The sequence below is a fragment of the Gopherus flavomarginatus genome, chromosome 2, assembly GCF_025201925.1.
Source record: "Gopherus flavomarginatus isolate rGopFla2 chromosome 2, rGopFla2.mat.asm, whole genome shotgun sequence".
NCBI classification, from domain to species: domain Eukaryota; kingdom Metazoa; phylum Chordata; order Testudines; family Testudinidae; genus Gopherus; species Gopherus flavomarginatus.
The window spans coordinates 44069975-44095322 of record NC_066618.1 but is presented as its reverse complement, the minus strand read 5'-3'; the positions used below and the strand labels follow the sequence as shown (position 1 = coordinate 44095322).

General features: G+C 39.9%; 1 protein-coding gene across 5 annotated transcripts in view; it reads right to left on the bottom strand.

Annotated features, from left to right (window-relative positions):
• RUNDC3B (RUN domain containing 3B) overlaps positions 1 to 25348 on the bottom strand; it is a 184946-nt gene that overhangs the window by 103949 nt on the left and 55649 nt on the right. For all 5 annotated transcript variants that reach the window (XM_050939576.1, XM_050939577.1, XM_050939579.1 and 2 more), the window contains 4 exons: positions 15186 to 15271; positions 12546 to 12635; positions 3530 to 3610; positions 1638 to 1806 (listed from right to left, as the gene is read on the bottom strand). In XM_050939576.1, the coding sequence (XP_050795533.1) occupies positions 1638 to 1806; positions 3530 to 3610; positions 12546 to 12635; positions 15186 to 15271 (426 nt within the window). The remainder of the gene's footprint in view (positions 1 to 1637; positions 1807 to 3529; positions 3611 to 12545; positions 12636 to 15185; positions 15272 to 25348) is intronic.

The following is a 25348-nucleotide window of genomic DNA, read 5'->3' as shown; positions in this document are numbered from 1 at the left end:
TTAGTTTTACATATTTTTTGTTGTTTATGTTTGTGTGAGAGTGAAAGTGTGTATTGTGCATCTGAGGCAAAGTTAAGTCAAAGAAATTAGTTTTGCATTTCTCTCTAAGTGATTAGTTTGATAGTCATTCTTATCTCTTTCAGAAGGAAGTTTCATAGTCTAGGTCCAGCTTTTGCGAAAAGTCTGTCTCCAATACTCACAAACCTCCTTGACTAGTCAACATTTCAATTGTTCTGGTGGAATGTAGCCATCAGATGAAGAGGACAAAGGGTTATGAAACCAGGAACTCTCAGATAGCTAGGCCACTCCCAAGACATGCAGCTATACCAGTTATAACCAATAGGTTATATGTGGTCTACTGGCTAGAGATGGAAACTGGGAGCCAGGCATTCTGTATTAGATTTTCAGATCTGCCATCAATTCACTGTGATACTTTGGACAATTAAGTTAACAGTGCCTCAGTTTATCCACCAATAAAGTGCATATAGTAAATTCCTACTTATTGTACCACTTATTGTACATCATAGGGACTATTTTAAAGTCATTTGAAATCCTCTAATTAAAAGGGGCTATATAAGTGCTAAATATTATTATTTATTCTGTCTAGATATTAAGAGACCTCATGTAAACTATCAGATTCAATAGTGACAGGGCACACATCAGTACTTAGATATATGAAAGCCAAAGAACACAAAGTAGTGTTACCCTGTTTGGCCTGAGCAGCTAGTGAAAAATTCAGGATCTTGCAGGTTGCTCCAGGTAGGAGGAGAAACTGATATCAGGAACCTTTGATATCCAGAGGAGGAAGCTGGACAGGGAGGTGGCTCTGCAACCGTGAGGCCTATTTCCAATCCCTCTTGAAGTCTCATCTCCAGGCAGAGTTCCTCTGAGTTGTGTCCACTGCCTCCCTGGCACCTTCAAGGACCAGTGGGTGCTGTCCAGAGTTCTCTGCTCACTAGCCCCTTCTGGATCCCTGATTTTATCCTTGTGACCTTCATTTCCATCCCTATTTTTTCATCTGTCATCCCCCAAAATTAGTTGATGCCTGGGTCCAATAGCTCTTCCCCTTAAGCTGAAGGGGGAGGCCTTTAGTAATGGGTAGGTCTATACCTGCCCAGTCCCAATGCTTCAATAGGTACCTCTGATGCAATTTTGTTTATTGACAAGAAATATACAAAGTCCTGTTTTCCTTGAACAGAGGAGGCAAGACTCCGGAGATAGTTTCGTTGCTTACAGTTCCAAGCTTCTTGTCCATACTGTACGTGTTTTCTAAATCTGTTCCTGTGTGGTACTGCTTCTCTCTCTCCACACTCACCACCCAAGCCCTCCACTCACATAAATTCAAATTCCTGCGTGGACTCTCATATGCTTGTTTTAGGTTGGGAGCTGCTATAAAAGGAGTATAAGCGTTTCTTACTGCCATCTTAAAACAAAGTGTGGCAGTCCAACCCATCAACTTCAATGACATTTAAACTGACCCACAATAATAGCCATATTCGTTATGTTTTGATAAAAATATATGACTAGAAGAATTCTTGTTTACAGGATCCTATGTCTTTTCATTGACAATAATATTGGACATAAAAATACACATTAGTTCAGTCACCCTCACCCTTCCACAAACTGTTTTTTTTTACCTTCTGTTCCAAGGTGAGTCGATACTTCTGTTCTACTCTTTTGCATTTGTTGTACCAACTGTTTTCATCCATGATGAAAGGAGGTCCAATATTTTCCGGAGTACTGCTTTCACTGGCGCTGCTCCCCAGAGTCCTTAGCTCTTCTTCATCACTGCTGATGCTATCAGAACTGAAGGACCAAATTTATAAACCAAATAAAAATTACAGTTAACTGACAGAAAACCTGCCTTGAAACTGAAGCATTGCTACTCTTAAAACAAGAAATGCAAAGGTGTGTTTTGTTTTTTGTTGTTTTGTTTTTTGTTTGTTTGTTTGTTTTTTAAGGAAAACTAATGAAATAGCTGTAGGATTAAACATTTCAACTACAGTTTACAAGATAGTCATTAGTTGCTCAGCAAACACAAAGCTATTTCCTGGCATTACTTTTGGTGGTTGTGAATCTGTGTCTGTGAAGTCATCAGCTCTTTAGGGCAGCACAAAAAGGAATATCTTGCTATGCTAAATTGAGGAGGCGGCAATTAACTCAGAAAGGTAAGAATTTTAGCTTATCCCGTTATCTTTTTCCTTGTTACAAAGTTTTCTGCTGCATCATCAAGAACTTTTAGCTAGTTTTCAGTTGTGAAAGTTCTGCATAATTCACTTATTGTTCATGTTTCTTCTAGAAGTATTTAGCGTTGTAAATACTATAAATCATAGTACCGATATTTAAAACAGTTCACTGTTGATATACTTCTTGAAGGCATGTTACTATAACACACTCATCACCTATGGATCTTTTAGTCCTCATTATCAAGGATCAACATAAGTGTTTGAATCACTGCCCTAGTACCTAAGGGGTCTAAATTTGTTTTAATTTTAAGACAAATCAGGCCTGCTGTGACAAACATGGGTGTCCATTAAAGCTTTTAGACTATATCAGTACAGCAGTGACCCTGAACAGACACAGGGTTTTCGATAAGATGTGTGTGCACACTTTTTAAGAAATGCTCACATTCTTTTACTGATCGGGTAAAAAATATTTTTATAGTTTAACTTAAACTTTGCAATTAGGCAATTAAACAAAATCTAATGAGATCTGCATCTCCAAAGAAGAATTAGAATGTTCATTTTTCAGCCATGTGTCTTAGCAACAGTACATCCAATGTTTCATGGGAGGACATCTTAATGCCCACCTGCTTTCCAAAACAGTTAAATCTAGCAACAAAATCTATAGCAGTATTTCCATGCTCTTTTGAGGTGCTGAGTGGAGCTACTGATGGCCTCACTGTTCTCAGTCAGATACAGATATTAACTAAATGCTGTTTGTCAAAAAGGACCATTATGTTAAACCATATACTTAAAGATTGGTTGAAGAGACCTAGGTATTATACAGGTAACCACAGGATATTTTTGAAGGGCTAATTACAAATAGCACATATAGCCAGACTTTACAAGATGCAACAGAAATCAACAAGATATAGGTGCAGATGTGATTTTTCTCACCTTCATATGAACAATGCCATTAACTATGAAGAAAGATACACGTAGGAAGGAAAATTTAATTGGCATATCTTCCTACAGAAAAAAAGCATTTATTACAGCTGCTCTACAGTCTGATATGAGCTGTAATTAAAAAGTCTAAGGTTCAGTGATAAAAGTAATTTCTCTCTTTAAAATTAGCATAAGTATTAAACACTTGAGTATAGACTAAAATTCCAGAATGACTGCTCATAGGTCATAAGTCACGCAGTATTACAGCAATAAAAAGCTAAACATCCCGTACTGGTCACCAAGTATGTTGAGACATTCTGCACTTGAAGCCAAATAAACTTGAAAAAGATAAGTAAAAGACAAAATATCCAACTACCAAGTGAAGCTGAAAAATAAGATGAGATTTCAGGATGAAAAAGTACCTTTGGGTGAACTTCAGATAGGGTGTGTAATCTATTACAGCTGGAAAGTTGCCATCCAATCCCTCTCCCTTCAGGCAGAAACTGACACAATACAGAAAATCAGTAACCATGTTACACCAAGAAAAGGAAATGGCAGTGACACAGTTCAATCTTAATAGGATATAATTTGATCTTCTTTACCAACAAAATCATTAAAGTATTATTTAAAAAAAAGATTGTGGGGTACAGTTTTCAGCCACTGAAATACCATCACAAATCCTGAATCTAGGTTGTCAAAATTAAATTATCAACTAATTTATTTAAAAAGTGAAAAGTTATTGCCTCTGTTTTAGAAGGATGTAGTTTTTATACATATCCATATTTTCTGTATTATTTAGGGGGAAAGGGGAGTATGTTCTTAGTTTGCCTTTTCTCAAAAGTTTTGAAGAGCTGCCAATTGTGCATGGAAAGTGGGAGAAAGACATTCCTTTAGATACAATTCTGTTTATATATTGCTGCATTTTCTGCACATTAAAACTATTGAGATTAAATTATCAAAGAATGCTCAGCTCTTTCCAAACAATCAATCACCAACCTAATGGGTTTGCTACCTTAAGTCCTGATTTCGCAAATGTTTACACAGATACTTGACCTGATTGTAATAGAACTACTCACATGCATAAAAGCAAGCATGTGTGTAGTGGTTGCTAGTTCCACGCCTAAAAGACCAGATAAAGGGATGGAGAAAAGGATGTACATATAAGGGAAGTGATCAGAGCAACTGACAAACACCTTATTAATTCTGCTTTTTAAATTAGTTATTTTTACTGTGAGGGTGCAGATGGAGGGAGGGAGAATAGCATGGTTTATAACATCACAACCAATTACTGCAATAACTATTAGATTTTTATTTTATTTTTTTTACACTTCAAGCGATGAGTTGCAGGAACAGATGAACATTTTAGAAACCGACATTCAGAAAAGTCCCTATGTAGCCATATAGCTTTCTAAAACTCAAATATAAAGATCACAACATAGGTTAGAAATAGATAAGATTAAACATGGTTCTGACCTAAAATTAAGGTTTAATTACAACAATAGTTTCACAAGGTTTCCAAGAGGCTCAAATACAATTTTTTTATTCCTCCTATCCCTCCCCTCACCAAAAACCAAAATATACACTTTCTAAAAATTGCTCCTCAGAGGGAGACAGTTCCTGCAGTCAATTTAGAAGCTTACTTTTGTTAAAGAAATTCCTTTATCAAATTAAAAAACTGTTCTGAAGAAATAGTAAAAGTGAGCTTTTCCAGAAGTCTTAAACCTTTACATATTTTTAAATGGCTAAAAATATTCAAACTTGCAGTAAGGGGAGGTGTGAGGATGCAACATGGAGCACAAATCCATCTTCCATGTCTTACAAACCATTATACAGACAAGTCTAGCTAAAAACAATACAGAAATCTAATGTATAGCATACCTCACAAACTAGTTCGCCCAATGTCTGGAGTAAAGGCACTCAGACAAAGCTGAAAAAACTAGCTCAGAGTGACAGTTGCCTCTTTGTTGCTACTGAAAGTGTAATAGTAAGATGATTATGGTGTCAGATAAGATCAACTATGGTATCTCAAAATGTAGGGGCAGATGTTCTTCTCTCAGCAGAAGAAATTAACTTAAGGAACTGGGCAGTAGACCATGTATTCTTTTAGCTTCTCCAGTGGTTCATCTGTTTGATTGCTAAATAGATTCTCCCCTTCAAAGGGGAAGTCCTCTATTCTGAACCTGTTTCACCGGGAAGAGCAGATCTTAACCAGCCATGTCTTTTTAAGCTAATAATAGATGCTGTTGTTCTAGTCAGAGTATGAAGCATCAAATGATACTCTTAAGACAGAGGTCCCCAAACTTTTTACCTCGCGCCCCCTCCATACGCCTGTCCACACCCACCAGAGGAGTGGGGATAAGAACGGGGTAAGGGGGCCGGCAGCTGGGGCCCTGGGTCAGTGGCACTGCAACACACTTTTAATAGTGGGGGTGCTGAAAGCCAACCCCCTTACCCCTGTCTGCCCCCGCCCCAGAGCTGGGGCTGGGAGCAGAGCGGTCTCTCTGGGGGTGGGGGGGCAATCAGTCAGGGGTAAGAGGGCTGAGGCTGGGGCCACAGCCAAGACCCTGGGCCTGGGGCCGGCAGCTGGGACCCTGTGTAAAACCTACATCCCTGTACCTCTAGTTCCCACGCCTATGCCTGGGCCACGCCCCCCTCCCCAATGTTCCTCTGCACCCCTCTAGGGAAGCACACCCCACAGACTGTGGACCTCTGCTCTGAGAGCATGTTTCACTATGTTCTGTCCGCCAGTTAAAATATTGTTCACCAGTTTATGCTGATCTTCTGATAGCACTTGAATAAAGGTCACCATCTTTTCTTGTAGGTGAAACTGATAACAGGACATAATACTCAGAAGATAAAGAACAAACCTTTTGTCCTTAAGTATACAATCTTTACCCTCCTTGACAAATAACATGAAATGTACCAGCTGTCGATAGCCGCTGCTACTATGAACAAGTTAGGGCTGGGCTGCATGTAGTGAAAATAAGAACAACTCTTCATAGGACAGGCGGTGTAAAACTTAGTAGCCTTTTAAAAAATGGGCTAACAAACTGCTGGAGTAGACCAAACAGATTTGGCCATGACAACAGCCCATACAATATGGGTAAAGAAATTTTGGTCTGTGAAGAGGCTCTCAGAATGTCAAAAACTGGATGGGAGAATTTTTTCCATTGCCACAGAAGGTAGTTTCAGAGGTACCATCAATCCTATCTACTAATTCACAAAACTGTAGGGCATCCTCAGAGAAAGACAAAGCAGAAGCGATGCCCACATTCTGACCAGAAGAGTCTAGCTCTGTTACTAGCTGCTGCGAGTCCATCTGTGGGGCTAATTCTTCTTCCTCTTCAGATAGAGGAGTTGGTAACACCATCAGATATTCTTCACTGAAGTCAGGAGATGGAGACAGAGACAGAAAGCTCAAATCTATTAGAGATCCTTTCTTGATCTTTAGCAGGAGAATGATTCATATGCCAAATAGTAGCTGGGAGACTCCATAAATCCCCTTGATGTATACCAACAGAACCATGAAGCTTAAGGAGCCCATTCTTGCCAGTACCCACTCTCAGGTGCCATTTGTAATCAAAGGGTAAGGACGATTAAAGGTTCAATATCCAGGTGTATATCTTGCTCCTACAGAATGGAACATAGGGAATGTATCAGGTTGTTTAGTGTATCCTACTTCTCTTCCAAATGTGGATCCAAGCCAAGAAGATCGGAGAATTACCAGAACCAAGATGTGATGCATAGTAAATGATGTCAGAGAATCTGAGGAACTTGGAGGCAGTAGAAAAAATTCTGGAGAGAAACTAGGTATTTCCTTCATTCTACCTGTCTTCTTCAGGGTATGACCCCGAACACAGACATCTGAAGGGGTTTTTCTTCTCTCCCAACTCTGAAGGTACCTGTTGTAGGTCTGTTGCCCAGTGTGATTGTAGAGCTGTATGGCAAATTTTGGCTAATAGAGTACTACTGTCCGGTTCCGATGACTCCATTGTTGCCAATTCCGGTCAGGTCTTTGCCATTGTCTTTAGGGCCATAGGAACCCTCAAAACCAGTAACAGAACATTCTGTCTACATTTTTCCTTTTGGATTGTTATCTTCAGTTTGGGAACTGATGTTGGTGGATCCAGGACTGATGGATCCAATGAATCACTCATCTGAGATCCAGCCCTGCTAACACTGGATGCTCTTTTCCTGTTTTGATTTAGTTAGGGATTGGTCCTGCTTTGAGCAGGGGGTTGGACTAGATGACCTCCTGAGGACCCTTCCAACCCTGATATTCTATGATTCTATCCATCTTCCTCAGAGCTGCAACCGATGCATCTGGTGGCCTTTCAGGTGCCCTTAACTTTGTAGTGTATGAAACCAGTGCTGACAGAAGCTTAAGAGCTTTTAGTTTAATCAGATCCAATGTTCTGTGGGCCATGAGCATTGCTAGCCTTAGGGTTACCTCTGATGCTGATGTCTTCATAGGTACCTTAGTCTTAGTAGGTGCCAAACTCAGAGATGACAGGTCTCTTCACTCATATTACATGCTCTTGGATGTATCAGGTACAATAGACTTTGCTGCTATTACTTCCACAAGAAAAGGTGACTCACTTTGTGCAGTAACTGTGGTTATTTGAGATGGTGTGTCCCTATGGGTGCGTCACTTTGGGTGCGTTTGCGCCCCCTGCACCTCAGATTGGAGATTTTAGGTAGCAGTGTCCGTTTGGTCCACACATGTGCTCTCCCAGTCCCATGCCCTGCATCAGGACTATATAGCTCTGTGCAGGCAAACTTCCTCAGTTCCTTCTGCAGAGCTCATTGGTAAGAGCTCCAAAGCAGAGGTTAGGACGGCGGATAATGAAGCACCCATAGGGACACATCTCAAAGAACCACAGTTAGTGCATAAAGTAAGTAATCTTTTCTTCTTCTTTAAGCAGTGTTTTTATGCGTGCTCCACTTTAGGTGACTCTACAACAGTACCCCTAAGTGAGGGGTGGGGCTTCAGAGTTGAGTCTAGAACTGAGGATAAGATAGTGGAGCCAAATATGGCACTGGATACAGTCATGAATGAGTGGATAATGTTCAGCAAATGTATGATCAGATGTCCAATTTGCTGCTTTGCATATTTCTGTAAAAGGCTATGGAAGAGGAGCGAAATCTCATGGAGTGAAAACAACAAGGAGTCCTTGTGGCACCTTAGAGACTAACAAATTTATTTGGGCATAAGCTTTTGTGGGCTATAAATCACTTCATCTGGGTATGTCCAGATAAATTTGTTAGTCTCTAAGGTGCCACAAAGACTCCTTGTTGTTTTTACTAATACAGACTAACACGGCTATCCCTCTAAAACCTGTCATCATGGAGTGAGTTCATACTCAAGAAGGAGAAAGAAGATTGAGAGAATGAAAGCAATAGGTGATCCTGTCCGATATCCATCTAGAGGGTCTTTGTTTAGAGACTGAGTATCCTTTGATCTGTCTGCAATGGAGAGAAACAGTTTGGGAAATTTCCTGAAGGGTTTAGTCCTATCTAAATAGAAGGCTAGTGCTCTCCTGACATCAAATGTGTGCAATGTCACCTCCCTCTGTCCTGGTGCAGTTTTGGAAAGAAAACTGGGAGGTGGATTACTTGGTTTATATGGAATTCCAAAGATATTTTCAGTAGGAACTTAGGGTGTGGTTATAGTGTAACCTTGTCTTTGAAAAAGACTGCAAATGAGGGGTATCTTAGAGCCCCTCTCTGAGAAGATGTAAAGGCTACTAGGAATGCAGTTTTCACAGAGAGGTGTAAAAGAGTGCAGGTGGCCACGGATTCAAAGGGAGGCCTTGCAAGGCAACTGAGGACAAGGATGAGGTCCCAGGCTAGTGCAGGGCATCTGATTTGTGGGAAGAGGTTACCCTTGAGAAACCTCCTTGTTGTAGGATGAGTGAAAACAGAATAACCGTCTCTCTTATGATAGAAGGAGATGATGGCTACAAGAAGCACCTTGAGATTAGAGATAATCCTGACATGTTTAGTTCTAGGATGGAATCTAGCACTAGTTTAATAGGCAGCAGGTTTAAAACAAATAAAAGGAAGTTCTTCCTCACACAGTGCACAGTCAACTTGTGGAACTCCTTACCTGAGGAGGTTGTGAAGGCTAAGACTGTAACAGTTTTTAAAAGAAACTTGGATAAATTCATGGTGGTTAAGTCCATAAATGGCTGTTAGCCAGGATGGGTAAAGAATGGTGTCCCTAGCCTCTGTTTGTCAAAGGATGGAGACGGATGGCAGGAGAGTGATCACTTGATCATTGCCTGTTAGGTTCACTCCCTCTGGGACACCTGGCATTGGCCACTGTCGGCAGACAGATACTGGGTAGATGGACCTTTGGTCTGACCCGGTACAGCCATTCTTATGTAGTTAGAGGGGATGTAGGAATAATTGTCTCAAGTCACAGCAGAGCTGGAATCTCTTCCACTTTGGAATACATGTGCGATGAATAGTTTGTTTCCTGTTACATAATAGCACCACCTTTACATCCTCAGAGCAGGTCATTTCCAAGCCTTCAACCATCAAGGAGTCATGCCTTGAGCCAGAGAGCCTGTAAATTGGGGAGATGGACCTCAACAGCACCCTGACTGTACTTTGCCATAAGAGCTTGGTAATTGGCAACCCTAAATTGTAGGGTCACCAATAAATATGATTTTAGTCCAAATAACTCAAGATGTTTCAAATCCTTGTGACAGGGTGTCGATTTAGCTAGGTGCTGTCTGCCACATTCATGTACAGGGTCAACAACAAGGGAGTTTAGGGATGAGTGTGAAAATAAAAAGTCCAAATCTTTAGAGAGAACAGTATTTTTTGTCTGCTCTCCTGTATGTGGAAAGTGTTTTGGCTGGTGTCTGCCATGTAATTTTTGCTGGGTCCAGCAAGGCCTCATTAATTAGAAGTGCAATGTGGGCACGTACAGGACGTTGACAGCTTGTGTTGTGACTCCTTAACCTCTTCCAGCAGAATTTTTAAAAGAATCCACTATCCTCTTGATAAGGTCCTGAAATTGTTTGACGTTATCTGCCAAGGTTAGTGGACGAAGCATAACAGCTTTATAAGGAGAAGTTGAAGAGAAGTTGGTTGAAGAAGTAATCTGTTTGGTCTCACTTTCTGTTTCTCAAAGGTCTCCTCTTGCAGATCATGAGGTCTAGACAGAGAAACTGTTGAAGATTGTCTTCTCCTATCCCTACGCGAAACACTATGGGCCCTCAATAATTGGTGTCTATAGGCTACCCAGGAGTCCCAGTAAGGCCACTGAGGTAGTGGAAAGGGCATGGGTGGGGCAACCAAGGATGTCCATACAACTGGATGTGTCGTGCCTCTCAATGGTAAGCTGGTTCTGCAGAGGCCTCAGGCTGGCTCACTCTCTGATAGTGGAGAGCAGGGCTGTTCGGAGTGAACTTTCCATCATTAGCAGCTGGAATTTTAGCTCATGGTTCTTTATGGCTCTTGATTTTAATTTAAGCAGAAAGTACACTTCTGAGGCACATGTGACTCCCCAAGACAGCGAAAGCAGCAGAAATTTCTGTCATTGACCAGGACTGCTTCATGGCAGGAGAGGCAACACTTAAACCAGGGAGAGCCAGGCATACCCTGTCCAGGTTTAATTTCCCCAGAGGGAAGAGACAATGAAAAATAAAGGACAGGAAGTAGTTTGCTATTTTAATAAGAAGATAAAAGAGGTTTGTTTAAAAAAAAGGGGGGGAGAGTACTAACACTAACTCAAATTATGAACTAACACTAACTAACTCGAACAAGATAGTAAGATATAAATGAGGAAATTTCAATTCAGATGCTGCTGGGGCTCCAGGTTGATGCGGTTGAGAAGGAACTGAGGACAGTTCACCCACGCAGCACTACACAGCTCTGATGCAGGGCACAAAACAGGGAGAACATATTTGTGGGCTGGACAGACACTGATACCTAAAATCTCCAATCTGAGGTGCAGTAGGTGCGAATGCATCTAAAGTGGAGTACCCATAGGGACACTACTTGAAGAACTAGTAAGAGTTCCTGTGAACCATTCTGTCTGTCTTTATGCAATCCTGCAGTAAATGTACAGCAGATGGAGCTTCTGGGTTGAGTGTGTCTTTCACCAAGACATGCAAGGTGCCTTATAGTAACGTCTGATGCTGGAAATACTTCTGGACGCAAAGTGCATCTTTTGAAGACTACTCCTCTGATTTTTGTCTCCACTACTACAGTTACAACAGAGAGAGATTAAAAATTGTAACTTTACCAAGAGTGTTAAGTATGAGAAAGACAAGATAGATGAGGTAAGAACTTTTATTGGACCAACTTCTGTTGGTGGAAGGTACAAGCTTTTGAGCTACACAGAGCTCTGCTTTAGATCTGGGGAAGGAAACAGTGTCTGAGATAAAGTATCTAACATTAACTCTAAAATACCTACATATCTAATGGTACTATAGATGAAATCCAAGAGATGTGGAAAAGTTCACTTTTGTCTAATGCTGTGGTTGGAAGGAACTGGGGAACAGTAGATGCCATGCCACACTATAGCCTTGCCTTCATAACATTTTAGAGAGCGTGTGTGAGTACTCTAACAGGCACTGCTTAGAACAGGTTCTACTGTCTAGGCTGCACCAACTGGCAAACCCAAGAATGGGAATATACAGAGGACACTCAAAGATGAACAGGAAGCTCGAATGGAACCCTTAGTGCCATCATCTTAACTACAGATCCTGCTGTAGAGTACAGTAGCCAAAGCACTTTGACACATTTCTGAACATTAAAGCAAATATTTGTTTGAAGATCAACTACATCATGCTAGAACAGACAAACTTAAAATAATATAACATTAAAAAGAATCTTTTTAGTCACTTAAAACAGTGTTTTATCCAAAATTTGAGCTGCAATTCCCAAAGTACTCATGCAACTGACAAATTTGACAGAACTGAAAAATTAATCAATCATTCTGATGGTAATGAAGGAACACTTTGTTATTTGAACAACATTTTTAGTCAGTACAGGAGGAAAAGAACTGAAGAATAATGGATGTGATGCAAAAGTGGTCTCTCTCAATGCATCAAAATATCAGCAACTGATCATTAGCTGAAGTTTAATATAGGACACACAGAAGTGTGTGTTTTTGTTGTCTTAATACACTGCGACAGAAGAGGAAAGAAATGAAGCAGCATGCATACACAAGCCAAAATCCATGTTGGAGCACACGGTTGATATTCTCTTTCATGAAGGATATTATTTATTTGTATTATAGCAGCATATGCAGGCTCCAATCAGATTGGGGCCCCATTGTGCTAGGCACAGTATACGAAAAAGACATCTTTAACTACACTGAAAACTGGTTTAAGGTTACAGGATCTACAAGTGATTCAAAAATAAAGGTTAGGATATTAAATTTAGTATAACTAAACACCTGTCAGACAAACTGAATACCTGAAGTCAATAGCATTGAGTCCCAACAGCATGCCAGCAAGCATATTTGCTTCCTCTCCCAGGACAATTGCTCCATCTTCATAAAATCTCCTGCAAGAAACAAAATGGTTTTCACCACACACACACACAAATGAGCACCAATCTTTGTTCTAAATAATAATTCAGCTATCCTATTGACTATTCAAGTTATTTAAAAAAAGACTTAAAATCCAAATAAATGAAAACAGCCACTGGATACCCAGATGGCATTCATATTTCACTTCTGGTAAAGCAAAGGAAGAGATCACTATAAAGCAAGAAATTCAAGAGGGGGGCAGGGAAGTGCTCCATAATGATAAAACTATTTTAAAAGGTATCAAATCCAGACAGTGCCAAACAAAATAACTAGATATATGTTAATTAATGTATTAGGAGTCTAATTTCATGCCCTTGAGAAATAGCAGTAGAAAAGGATAAGCCAAAAAACAACAACCCCCGCCCCCAAAAAGAGAGAAAGAGAGAGAGAGGAAGACAAAGACACAATTGGAGTTTTACTTGTGAATGAGAATATATGTCATGCCTACTGAAAGAATGACAATTGATGCTACTGTAAAAGCCTTTTTCATCTATATTTCTTAATTGCACTTAAAGTTAATTTTAAGACCCAGTATTCAGATTTAACTTTCAACATTTGACTATATTAGCAGTCTACGCTCCTATTTTTAGCAGCGTAGTGTCCCATTGCCTCCCCACTGCTGAAGCCTTTCCTTGCCATAGGAAAAGACTCTCACATAGTGCATGAAAGATCATTGAAAGACTGGGGCCTAGGGTAAAACAGCAAAATCCACATTTTAGCACTTAAATAAATGGCCTGATTTCAAAAGGGGCTAACCACATCCATCTCCCACTGAAGTTAATAGCACCAGCAGATGCTCAGCACCCTTAAAGTCAGCCCACTTACTTAAGTGCCTAACTTTAGAAACTCATGTATGAAAATGTTGGCCATCTCTATTAAAAAAACTTAAAGAAATAAATCGCTAAATAATAATTCTGGATAATTGAACTGAAATTGACATAATTATACACAAATTTATATGAAAATTCAGTTAACTCTATAGCTCCACACAGGAAATCACTGTTTAAGTCCTCTGCTGCTTATGGTTTGGGAACCCCAAATGTTTTGCTTTAGTGCTGAGTAACTGGAAATCTAAAACTTCCAGCGCCAAAACTTCAATATTACTAAAAGTATTTTCATAAGTTGAATGTATAACAAACATTAATTTTAAAAGGTCTACTGAAACATAGACACTGTATACATCTCAAGGTTATTGGGAACTTCCTCATATTCCAAATGAATGGTGATAAAGGTTTGTTTTCTAAAAAAGAAAAACTAATGAAACAGCCAGCTAATCATAATTATTGTTTTCTATCACCTAGCAGGTTAAACTACTGGACATGAACAAAGACTTTTCTTTTTAAACAAAATTCTTTAGAAGAAAAATTAATAAAACAAGAGTTGGGCTTTAAAAACAACAAAAGACATGTTAAGTGCTTTAAGAATTTCTCACACAGTTCAAGTGTAAGTATACCTGGATAAATGCTTATAATTTTAAGCAAAGAGCATGTGACTGGAAGGCTCAGTTAATTCATCCATACATGGAACAACATCTACCTGACGCTGGTGCAATTTAAGATTTGTAAAGCACTTTGAGTTCCAAGCACAAAAAGTATGTGTTACAGAAACTATTAAGTGTTAGTGAAATTATTTTCCCTTACTCAATTTTGTTGCCATTCTTTGAATATTCTCCAGTCTATTCAAGTCTCTCTGATATTGTGAGGCCTGATACTCGCATTATTATAGGGGCAGTCTCAGCTCTGTATACAGAGACCCTTCTGATCTATGACATGAAGCCCCTGCAAGAGCAACCCAAAACAGCAGCAACATATTTTGATACCATATCTATCACACTATAAGCTCATATTAGAGTTCCTAGCCACTATTGCGTTCTCTTTTATTAAGACAATAAAACTACATAATTGGTATATTATCAAATATAACCAAAGTTATTACATTTTACAGCAGTACTTCACAGCTATAATCAGCACTGTTGTGCATTAATTCTAACCTTTCCCTTTATCTTTTCTAAAGTACTTTACCAGAAGTCTCTTCCTTTCCCCCCTAAATTATGCCTGGGGAAATTCTCCACAATAACTAGGACAAATGTAAATACTTCTTTCACTGTGTTTGAGGGCTTTTTAATCTAATGGCACTTCCTCTATCTTGAGAAGAAGACCTCAGACCAATGTTTAATTTTCTATCTTTATGTAGGCAACAAGCACCAACCCCACTTCCAAAGTTTAGTTTCCTATCTCATGATCCTCTCCAAAATCTCTATTAAAAAAAACAACCAAACTTTTATCATCAGAGAGGAATATACAAGTTTTCAATTATGCCAATGCTAATATATAAATAAATATAGGCCTCTAGATCAGTCTGCAAAGGCAGCAACGGATACCCCTCATACAAACTGAACTCACCATTTCTGCTATTTACTTCTTATCCTTAAATAGATCAAGTACCAAGTTCATTCCGAAACCCAGGTCTTTTGCCTAAGCAACATTTTGAAATTTAGCATTAAGCAAATAAAAGGACTTTAAGACCTGGTTGTTTTGAAGTCTCTTAGAGCTGCAGAAATATATTCTGACAGATGTTTTTCCATAAGTGCCACTCTGATCCACGCTCTGCCCTGAAAGGAAGAAACAATACCAAATACTTAAATCACATACTGTACTAAAGAGCATTCTGTTTATTTGAACCCCTGGAAAACAATCAGACCAGTATAGCTGGAGGGGGAAAGCCACTACCCAAATTTGCTACTAAAAATATAAATTTGGTATTTAATGTATACGTGACTACAGGAATAAAAAACAAAACATATTTCTCACATTTTACAGGAGTATTCAAATAAGAATTCTGAAGTAGCAATTTTTCCTTCAAGAATATAGAAGTGGCTAACTTTCACTCAGATGTACAAAATATTTCTAATTTAATGAAAACATGTGAAAGCTTTGGCAGCTTTCCATACCTATTTCTGTAAATAAGTTTTGCAACATACCTTTACTTTGGAACTCCTTGTAAACTGCATTTTTGCAATCACTGAAATCTGTTTATTAATCAATACTTTTACACAGAATTATATTATAAAATGGTGTGTCTATATATGATTTTAAAAGCTAAATTTCTGTGTGCTGTTAAATTTTTGGCAGTGCAGGTTATAATATTTTCTAATTTAAATTTTTTCTCTGGTGCCAGTTATATATACCCAAATCAAACAACAGTAAACAGGTGGCATGCTCCAAACCAAATATTCGTGCTCCAAACAAAATATTCATGAATGAGAGACCAGATACTTTAGATTATACACAGTCTCTTCGCACGATACAGATTCTAAGGCCAGAAGGGATCACTGTGATCATCTAGGCCAATGGGGGGGGGGTTGCTCCCAAAAGAGAGCAATTATAACAGTTCCAACTATCACTGTTTTCATACATCCATATCAAAAGTTTAAAAATTGTATTCAGAGAGTAAGGACTTATGTACACACACTCAAGTGCTTCAGCAGACTATTGTAGAACATGCCCAGATTTAATTCGTGTTTCAGTCAATAAAAGAAGAATTTTTTATATGATAGTTGGTCCTAATTCAAAAGATAGGAAATAATTCCGAACAATCTGTTCGTTTTAATTAGGCAACAGTTAAGATTACCCCAATCAGGTCAAGTTACTTCTAAACTATATAAAATCTACCAGCAATTAATTATGTGGGAAGTCATTTTGTTAGTTATTTTTTTTTAAATTATACACGCAACTCTTACTAGGCCCATTTCCCTGCTGAATTATTATAAAGATTTTAGCAAAAATACTAGCTAACCAACTGCAGCCCATGCTCTCAGTTTATATAAACCCAGATCAAACTAGACTCATTAAAGATAGACAAATGGTACATAATATCCATATATCCTTGGAATAACTCGTAGTGCCAAATAAAAACAACATGTATTTTGTTATCACTTGGTGTAGAGAAAGCTTTTTGTTAGATGATAGAGGAACTACCAGTTTAATATCTAGTCCCATATGGATATTGGCCCCTACCTCTTAAATAGATTAGTGCTTTTTATGCCAGCCCAAAAGCAGCTATGCAAATCAAGAGAGCTAAATCTCCGCTATTTGTATACCCAGGGGAAAAATGTTTATTAACATGTTCTGTAACTGTTTCGCAAGATGTGTTGTGCATGTCCATTCCACTTCAGGTGTGTGCATGCCAAGTACACTGACGTTGGAGATTTTTCCCTCAGTGGTACCCGTTGGGACAATGCACGTGTTCTCTGCTGCCTTGTGCTGCTGCATGATAGTATAAAGGGCAGAGCCATCTCCAACCCCCTCAGTTCTCTCTTATCAGATAGACTCTTATAAAGAGGGAAAGAAGGGTGGGTTATGGAATCAACGTACAGACGCTCCCTGGGTTTTGCAAACCCGACTTACAGAAATCTGGACTTACAGAAGAAGTTCTGTAAGCTTTTTTTTTTTTTGGCGTGTAATTGTCGGAGATATGTTTCCGATTTACGCAAAATTCAACTTAAGCAAGATGTTCCTGTACAGAACGCTTGCATAAGTCAGGGAGCTTTTGTATGACACATCTTGCAGAAAAATAGTTATAGAACAGGTTAGTAACTATTCTTCTTCAATTGATTTCACATGTCCAATCAAGTAGCTCACAAGCAGTCAATCTCAAGGTGGGATTGGCATCTACCAGAATAATAATGGAAGGACAACAAGCCCAAATCTGGCATCGTCACTATACTATTACATTTGCCTCTCATTATGCCAGCCTGCATGCACTGAAGACCAAGTTACAGCTCGGCAAATAACCAGAATATAGGCACACAGGCTAGAAAGGCTGCAAAGGCCATGTGTGATATGGTTGAATGAGCCAGTATCCTACTCAATGGAGTTACACTGGCCATGTCATAGCACAAACGTATACAAAAGGAGATCCATAACAAAATTAAAAACTGAGAAGAGACTGGAAGGCTCTTCATCCTGTCCAACGGCCACAAACAATTGTGAGGATCTAAATGGTTTAGTTCTCTCCAAGTAAACCACTAACTCTCCTAAAATCTAATGTGTGGCATCTCTCCTTATCCTTATGAGCATGAGACTTAGGGAAAGAAGTTATATTTATTAACGTCTGATTGATGTGGAAGTGAGAGACCACTTTGGTGAGAAATTTCAGATGAGGGGATAAGTTTATCTCATCCTTGTAGAGGACTGTGTACAGAGGGTCAGACACTAAAGCTTGTAATTCATCCACTCTCCTGGCTGAGGTGATTGCCACTGAGGCAGCTACTTTCACTGAGAGATGGAGAAATGAACAGGTAGCCCAGGATTGAAAGGGAAGATGCATTAAGGGTAGAAAGCTGAAATAGCTGCTAGGTGGACTCTGATGGAACTAAAGGCAAGACCTAGCTATTTCAGGTATAACAAATAGTCCATGTGATAGAGTGGTCTGGAAGGGGTTAAGGTGGCCAGATAGGCCTATTAACGCCACAGGTTGCCCCTGGAAGGAGAGCCAGGGAGCAGGAGATTGAGTGCAGGCAGGTTCAGCTGGGCACAAACTTATGAAAACCAAGAAGCTGGCAACACAAAGGATCGACTACTGGGAAAGGCTGCAGTCACAGCCTGGGAAGAGGAAGTTGGAGCTGATCTACCCAGAGTGTATACCTGAAGAGTAGGAAGCAGTCCAGGGCAGGAGCAGTAAGGACTGAGAGAGCAAAGCCCAGAACTACTGGTTTGAGGGTTCCTGGGCGGGAACCTGGCGTAGAGGGCGGGCCCAGATACACCTACCCACTTCTTGGGAAGTGGCACTGGAACACATGAGTGGGAGGGGCAGAGTCCCAAAGGCAAAGCAGAAAAAAAAATTAAAAATAAGTATAATGGAGTCCAAGAGTCCCACAGGCCAGGAGGGATGGAAGGGGGGGGAAAGACAGGGAGTGGTGTCCTGATGGCAGAACAAAACAAAACAAAAAACAAGAGTGCAAAATATCAGGACAATTTGCGTCCTGACTGAACATGACCAAACAAACATCAAGCGGGTTGCGGGACAAACATCTTTTGTCTGGTGGAAAAAAAATTTCCCTGGAACCTAACCCCCTCGTTTACATTAAATTTTATGGGGAAATTGGATTCGCTTAGCATCGTTTCACTTAAAGTTGCATTTTTCAGGAACATAACTACAACGTTAAGTGAGGAGTTACTGTATTCAAGATGACACCTTGTACCTCCTTTAAACAGCTGTAAGGAATCATAACCCCCCACCCTTTATATGTAGCTTTAGTGCCGGCCAACTCAGGCCATCTTCAGCCATTGCCTCTAAAGGTTTGCTGTTGCTGGTGTGGACCCCGCCCTAGGGTTCTGGTGGGAAAATAATGCACGAACAGTACTCTTGTGGAGGGTTCCCAACAGTAATACAGGCATCTGTGGTCCTGAAACATAATTGAATACTTGTAGCTTTCTGTCCTTGTTTAGCCGCTGCCTTTAGAATCTTTCTGTCACTGGTGTGGCTCCTGCCCTAGGGTTCTGATTGAAGACCATGTATGATCAAGTACCCTAGTGGTATGTCCCCAACAATAATATGAGCATCTACGGTTCGAATATAATTAAATACTTGTAAACTTTTGTTTTGATAAAATCTTGTTTAACCAGTGCCTTTAAGAATTTGCTGTCACTGCCACGGATACTGCAGCAGGACCCTGATTGAAATAATAAAGCAAATCAGTCCCGGCTGCAGATTCCTGACATTGATATAAGCCTCTGTAATTTTAATATAATATTGTAATAATTATAAATGCTTTTAGCTTTATTGGTTTATAGGCCTTAATATCCAGGCCTAACTTGCTTATCAGTAATGTCTCGCGCTGGGTGGGGAGGAAACAAGATATTAAGAAATAGGGTATAGTAAACTGACAAAAGAGGAACTGGGCAGGGAGGGACCAGGGGTTTTTTCCTGCCAGTCTGGCTTTAAGCAAAATATAGCATAATAAGACTGCTTGCCTACAGAAAATTGCCAAGTGGCATTGTCAAGTGACCAGCTTAATCACTGCCAAAATGTTGACCTATGCAATATGCTAATAGCTTGTGCAATATGTATTCGCAATCAAGAAGTCATAAGACAATGTAATTGCAAAAGCCCATAACTGGAAATACCCTAAGCTGAATTTAAAGTAAATAACCTGCTGATCTGCAATATTAACTACCAAATATAAGCAAATAACTTGTGTAATCAATATGACGTTTTGCGGTTTTAGCCTTTATAAGCTGGGTGAAATTTGTAAGGGGCAGAGCAGTTTTTCCCTTGCATGGGATTTTCTGTCTCTCCCTGTATGCATACTTGTATTCTTGTTTTAACAATAAAGGTGCCTCGACCTGTCTGACTAAAATCGAATGGGTGGTGGTCTTTTCCACAATACAGCTCTCCTCCTGAGATGTTAACAATGGAACATCCAGGCTATCAGCTTCCTCCTGGTTGGGACTGAAGAAGTGACCATAGTCCTGAGATATCAGGTCTGGGTCCGATGGAAGTGTCAAAGGAACCCCAGCTGAGAGGCTCAGCAAAGAGGAAAACCAATGCTGGTGAGGCCACACCAGCACATGGTCCTGCTTGATTTAACACGCTGAGTAGGAGTGACGGTCGAAATGACAGACTGGACTTCTATATAGAGTGCTTCCACAGACGTGAACAGGCTGAAATTGTAAACAAACAGCATCACTTGCCCCGTAACCTCAGCAGTACAGAACGCAATGCCATCCACAGCCTCAGAAACAACTCTGACATTATAATCAAAAGGGCTGACAAAGGAGGTGCTATAGTCATCATTAACAGGAGGGATTTTGAACAGGAGGCTGCCAGACAACTCTCCAATACTACATTCTACAGGCCACTATCCTCCGATCCCACTGAGAAGTACTAAAAGAAACTACACCATCTGCTCAAGAAACTCCCTGCTACAGCATGGGAATAAAAATCTACACAGACACACCCCTAGAGCTCCGACCAGGGATATTCTGTCTGCTACCAAGATCCATAAACCTGGAAATCCTAGATGCCCCATCATTTCAGGCATTGGCACACTTACAGCAGGTTTATCTGTCTGTTTGGACTCTCTCCTCAGACCCTACACTACAGGCACTCCTAGCTACACTACTGACTTCCTGAGGAAACTACAATGCATTGGTGATCTTCCTGAAAACACCATCCTGGCCACCATGGATGTAGAAGCTCTTTACACCAATATTCCACACAAGGAAGGGCTACAAGCTGTCAGGAACAGTATCCCTGATGAGGCCACGGCACACCTCGTGGCTGACTTGTGACTTTGTCCTCACCCACAACCATTTCAGATTTGGGGACAATTTATACCTTCCAGTCAATGGCACTGCTATGGGTACCCGATAGCTCCACAGTATGCCAACATTTTTATGGCTGACTTATAAAAATGCTTCCTTGACTCTCGTCACCTAGTGCCCCTCCTCTACTTACGCTACATTGATGACATCTTCATCATATGGACCCACTGTAAGGAGGCCCCTGAAGAATTCCACCTGAATTTCAACAATTTCCACCCATCATCAACCTCAGCCTAGACCAGTCCACACAAGAGATCCACCTCCTAGACACTACTGTGCACATAACTGATGGTCACAAACACCACCCTAGACTGGAAATCTACTGACCGCTATACTTACCTACATGCCTCCAGCTTCCATCCAAGATGCATCATACGATCCATTGTCTACAGCCAAGTTTAAGATACAACCGCATTTGCTCCAATCACTCAGACAGAGACAACATCTACAAGATCTCTATCAAGCATTCTTAAAACTATAATACACATCTGGGGAAGTGAGGAAACAGATTGACAGAGTCAGATGGGTACCCAGACGTCACCTACTACAGGACTGGCACAACAAGGAAAACAACAGAACACCACTAGCCATCACATACAGCCCCAGCTAAAACCTCTCCAGCGTATCATCAACAATCTACAACCTATCCTGGAAAACGATCTCCCACAGGCCAATCCTCGCTTACAGACAGCCCCCCTCAACCTGAAGCAAACACTCACCAGCAACTACTCACCACAAAACAGAAACACTAACCCAGGAATGAATGCCAGTAGCAAACCCCGTTGCCTTCTCTGTTCCCATATCTACTCTAGCGACACCATCACAGGACCCAGCTATACCAGCCACACCATTAGAGGCTCATTCACCTGCACAACTACTAATGTGATATATGCCATCATGTGCCAGCAATGCCCCCCTACCACGTACATTGGCCAAAGCGGACAGTTTTTATGTAAAAGGATAAATGGACACAAATCAGATATCAGGATCAGTAACATATAAAAGCCGGTAGGAGAATATTTTAATCTGTTACTGAACATCCAGAGAGATTGAATAGTAGCCATTCTTCAACAACAACAAAAAACTTCAAAAACAGATTTCAAAGAGAAACTGCAGAGCTACAATTCATTTGCAAACTTAACACCATCAATTTGGGCTTGAATAGGGACTGGGAGTGGCCAGTTCACTACAAAAGCAATTTTCCCTCTCTTGGTATTAACACCTCCTCCTCAGTTATTGGGAGTGGACCACATCCACCCTGACTGAATTGGCCTTGTCATCACTGGTTCTTCACTTGTAAGGTAACTTCCTTCTCTTCATAGGCCAGTATATTTATGCTTGTATCTGTAAGTTTCACTCCATGCATCTGAAGAAGTGTTTTTTCACCCACGAAAGCTTATGCTCAAATATATCTGTTAATCTTTAAGGTGCCACAGGATTCCTCATTGCTTCTCTGGATACAGACTAACACGGCTACCCCTCGGATATTAAATGAGAATCAACTATATACAACACTAAGAACAAGGAAAAACTTGCAGGAGCAAGGAAAAACACTCCAGCAAACCGCCATGGGTGGTAAGAAGGAACTGAGGGAGATTGGGGGGTGGTTCTTCCCTTTATACCATTGTGCAGCAGCACGAGGCAGAACAGGGTGCATGCACGCGCTGCCCCAACAGGTAAGAGAAAAAGTCTCTGACTTCAGTGCACTGGGCACACACATACACCTCACAGGGAATTGACATGTGCATCATTGGAAGATGAATTAGTAGGTATGGTTTGTTTTTGTTTTTGTTTTTTTTAAAAGCATTGGCCATAGAGCCCTTTGCACAAAGGATAATGAATAATGAATTTATCACAGGAATAAAATTTGCAGGAACACATTATATGCTGATGACTTTTAAAAAAAATTTAACCTGAATATTTCCATAAAATTCGTATATAAAGAAATCTAGGATTTTGGGAGTGTCTGGCTTTAAAGCTGAACTATTAGCTATAAAATTGCCAGCCCTCTAAGGAGTCATGCCTCTGGAAAACATTAGGGTACAAATGGGCAACAAATTCTGTCAGATACATGGGAATTAAAGTCTGAAAACAATCTACAAGAGCAGCAAATGAAGAGAGCTTGGAGTGCTGGTGGAACTATGCAATTTCTCAGTTGGAAGAATAGCCATGGTCAAAATGAATATTTTGCTAAGGCCATCTTTATTGTTCAAAAATCCTTCTATAATCATCCCAGATAAAATTTTAACAGGAATATAGAAAACAAAATTAGTATTTATACGGAATAAGAAAAGATTGAGTGTGAATGCAGACATTTTGTACAGATTTATTAAACAGGATGAAGAAGCTGTTCCAAGTATTTTACGGTATTATCAAACCAGCCAGCTCAAAAAAATAGTGGATTCGGGGTGCTCTACAGCACCCCATCACTGGGTTTTATTGAAGAAAAACCATTGGGGAATATGCTTAGTTACCACAGATTAATATAAAAAATATTCTACAGAAATGTATATGCATTCTTTGAAAATGGCTACTATCTCAATGCCATCAAGAACTAAAAATAAAAAAAATTATTTGCCCTTGCCAACTATACTCATTGCAAATAATCCAGATTTTAACCAAAATCATGAACAAGTAAGTTTTATAGATAGGGAGAGACATGGAATACACATGGTTGACCAGCTCTTCAACAAAGAAACTTTTTAAATTTATTTTGAAATCAAAACTTTAACTGGTTGTGACACAGGACATTTGTAGTTCATTACTCTATGTCAGCTTGGGGCAGCAAAAAACCCTGAGCCGGCCCTGAAACTTATTATACCTAACACACTGTTGTCATGACATATAGCCAAAAGATGGCATGTAATATATCACAGGAAAATTAGTAACTTACTGATCATTAATATTCTTGCATGATGTATGTTTGGGCTGTGTACAAAGTTATAAATATGAGCTAGAATTATGTTCTTAAAATGTGTTTGGCAAACAATGCATAATCCCAATCTGCCCTATACATAGGAATGTGTATTTCCTTGTCTGACCAGCCAGATCAGACAGAGACAATGAAGATCTATTTACATAAAATGTAAACAAAGCCAACAGCCTACAAAGTGGAAAATAGAAGTTCTTAAACTCAACAGGGGATGGAGACTCTATTCCCTGGAAGTCTTCCTGCATCTTGAAGGAGAGTTTATAACTTTGGGAAGACAGCATGGTGCCTGCACCCCAGCAGGAGAGAGAAGCTTGGTCTAGGGCTTACTTTTTAAAGAATACATTTCAAAAGGTTTACTGGACTATAAAAAGGAAAGAACCTCAAGGTTTTCTATTACTTGGGAGATTCAAGGGGTCAGAGCTCTTGAAATCACAGAATGTTTGGTCATTCAACTAAGTCTCTGGAATTGATACAGGTGATAAACCTGCTTAGGCAAAGACTGTAACTCACTAATGGTTTCAGTAGACACATATTTTCATTTTTGTCTGCTTGTAACTCTTTCTGTTTTTATTTCTTATACTTGGTATCACTTAACATATATTCTTTTGTTAATAAACTTGTTCTATTTTTCCTACAAACCAACTCAGTGTTGTGCTTGAAGGGAAGGGTGCAGTACCCCAATTAAGTTACTAATCTGTAATGCCCTAACTCTTTAAAAGAGCAGTGAGTATCTTCAGTGAATGCAAAGTAATACGGTCTGTACACTGTAGAGAGAGGTGCTCAGTGGCTGGAGTTCATTGATTGTTACCTGCTAGGCAAGGCTAAGACTGAGCTGCTGGCTGAGAAGACACTCTGGGGTGGCTGGGAGCTGACACACACAGTCTAATCTCCAAAGCAGCTCATTCTTGCTGTGGCAAAGAGAGAACATAGTGGCTCCAACCAGTGTGTGTCAGACTGGCCCACTCTCCTAAAGCACTTTCAAGTTAGATATTATTTTCTCCACTTTCTAGAAAAGTATACAGAAACTAACTTTAAAAGAAATGTTGGCTTCTGGTCAATTAGGGGAGAAAACATTGTCAAACTTTGCAGACAAACTTTCCCAAGCAAGAAATGCCCCCGTCTGACACAGAGGAAGAAAGATTTGAACAGACAAATTACCCCCAGAGGAATGTGTTTTGATCTGCGAAACAGGACCTGCAACCTCAGCATGTACCATGATAAAAGAAAATTTCTTTAAGATACTGTTTCAACAGTATGCCAGTCAGATTAAAAATTATTTTATTTATATATAAAAATTGAATGAGGACAAATGTTGGGGAAATTGTGGTGAAAAGAAGAGAGATTTTATGCACATGGAGTGGACAAGTCCAGAGAGTATTGGGATGCACTTCATAACCAAACATTATTGTATATTTATCACCCTTGGTAA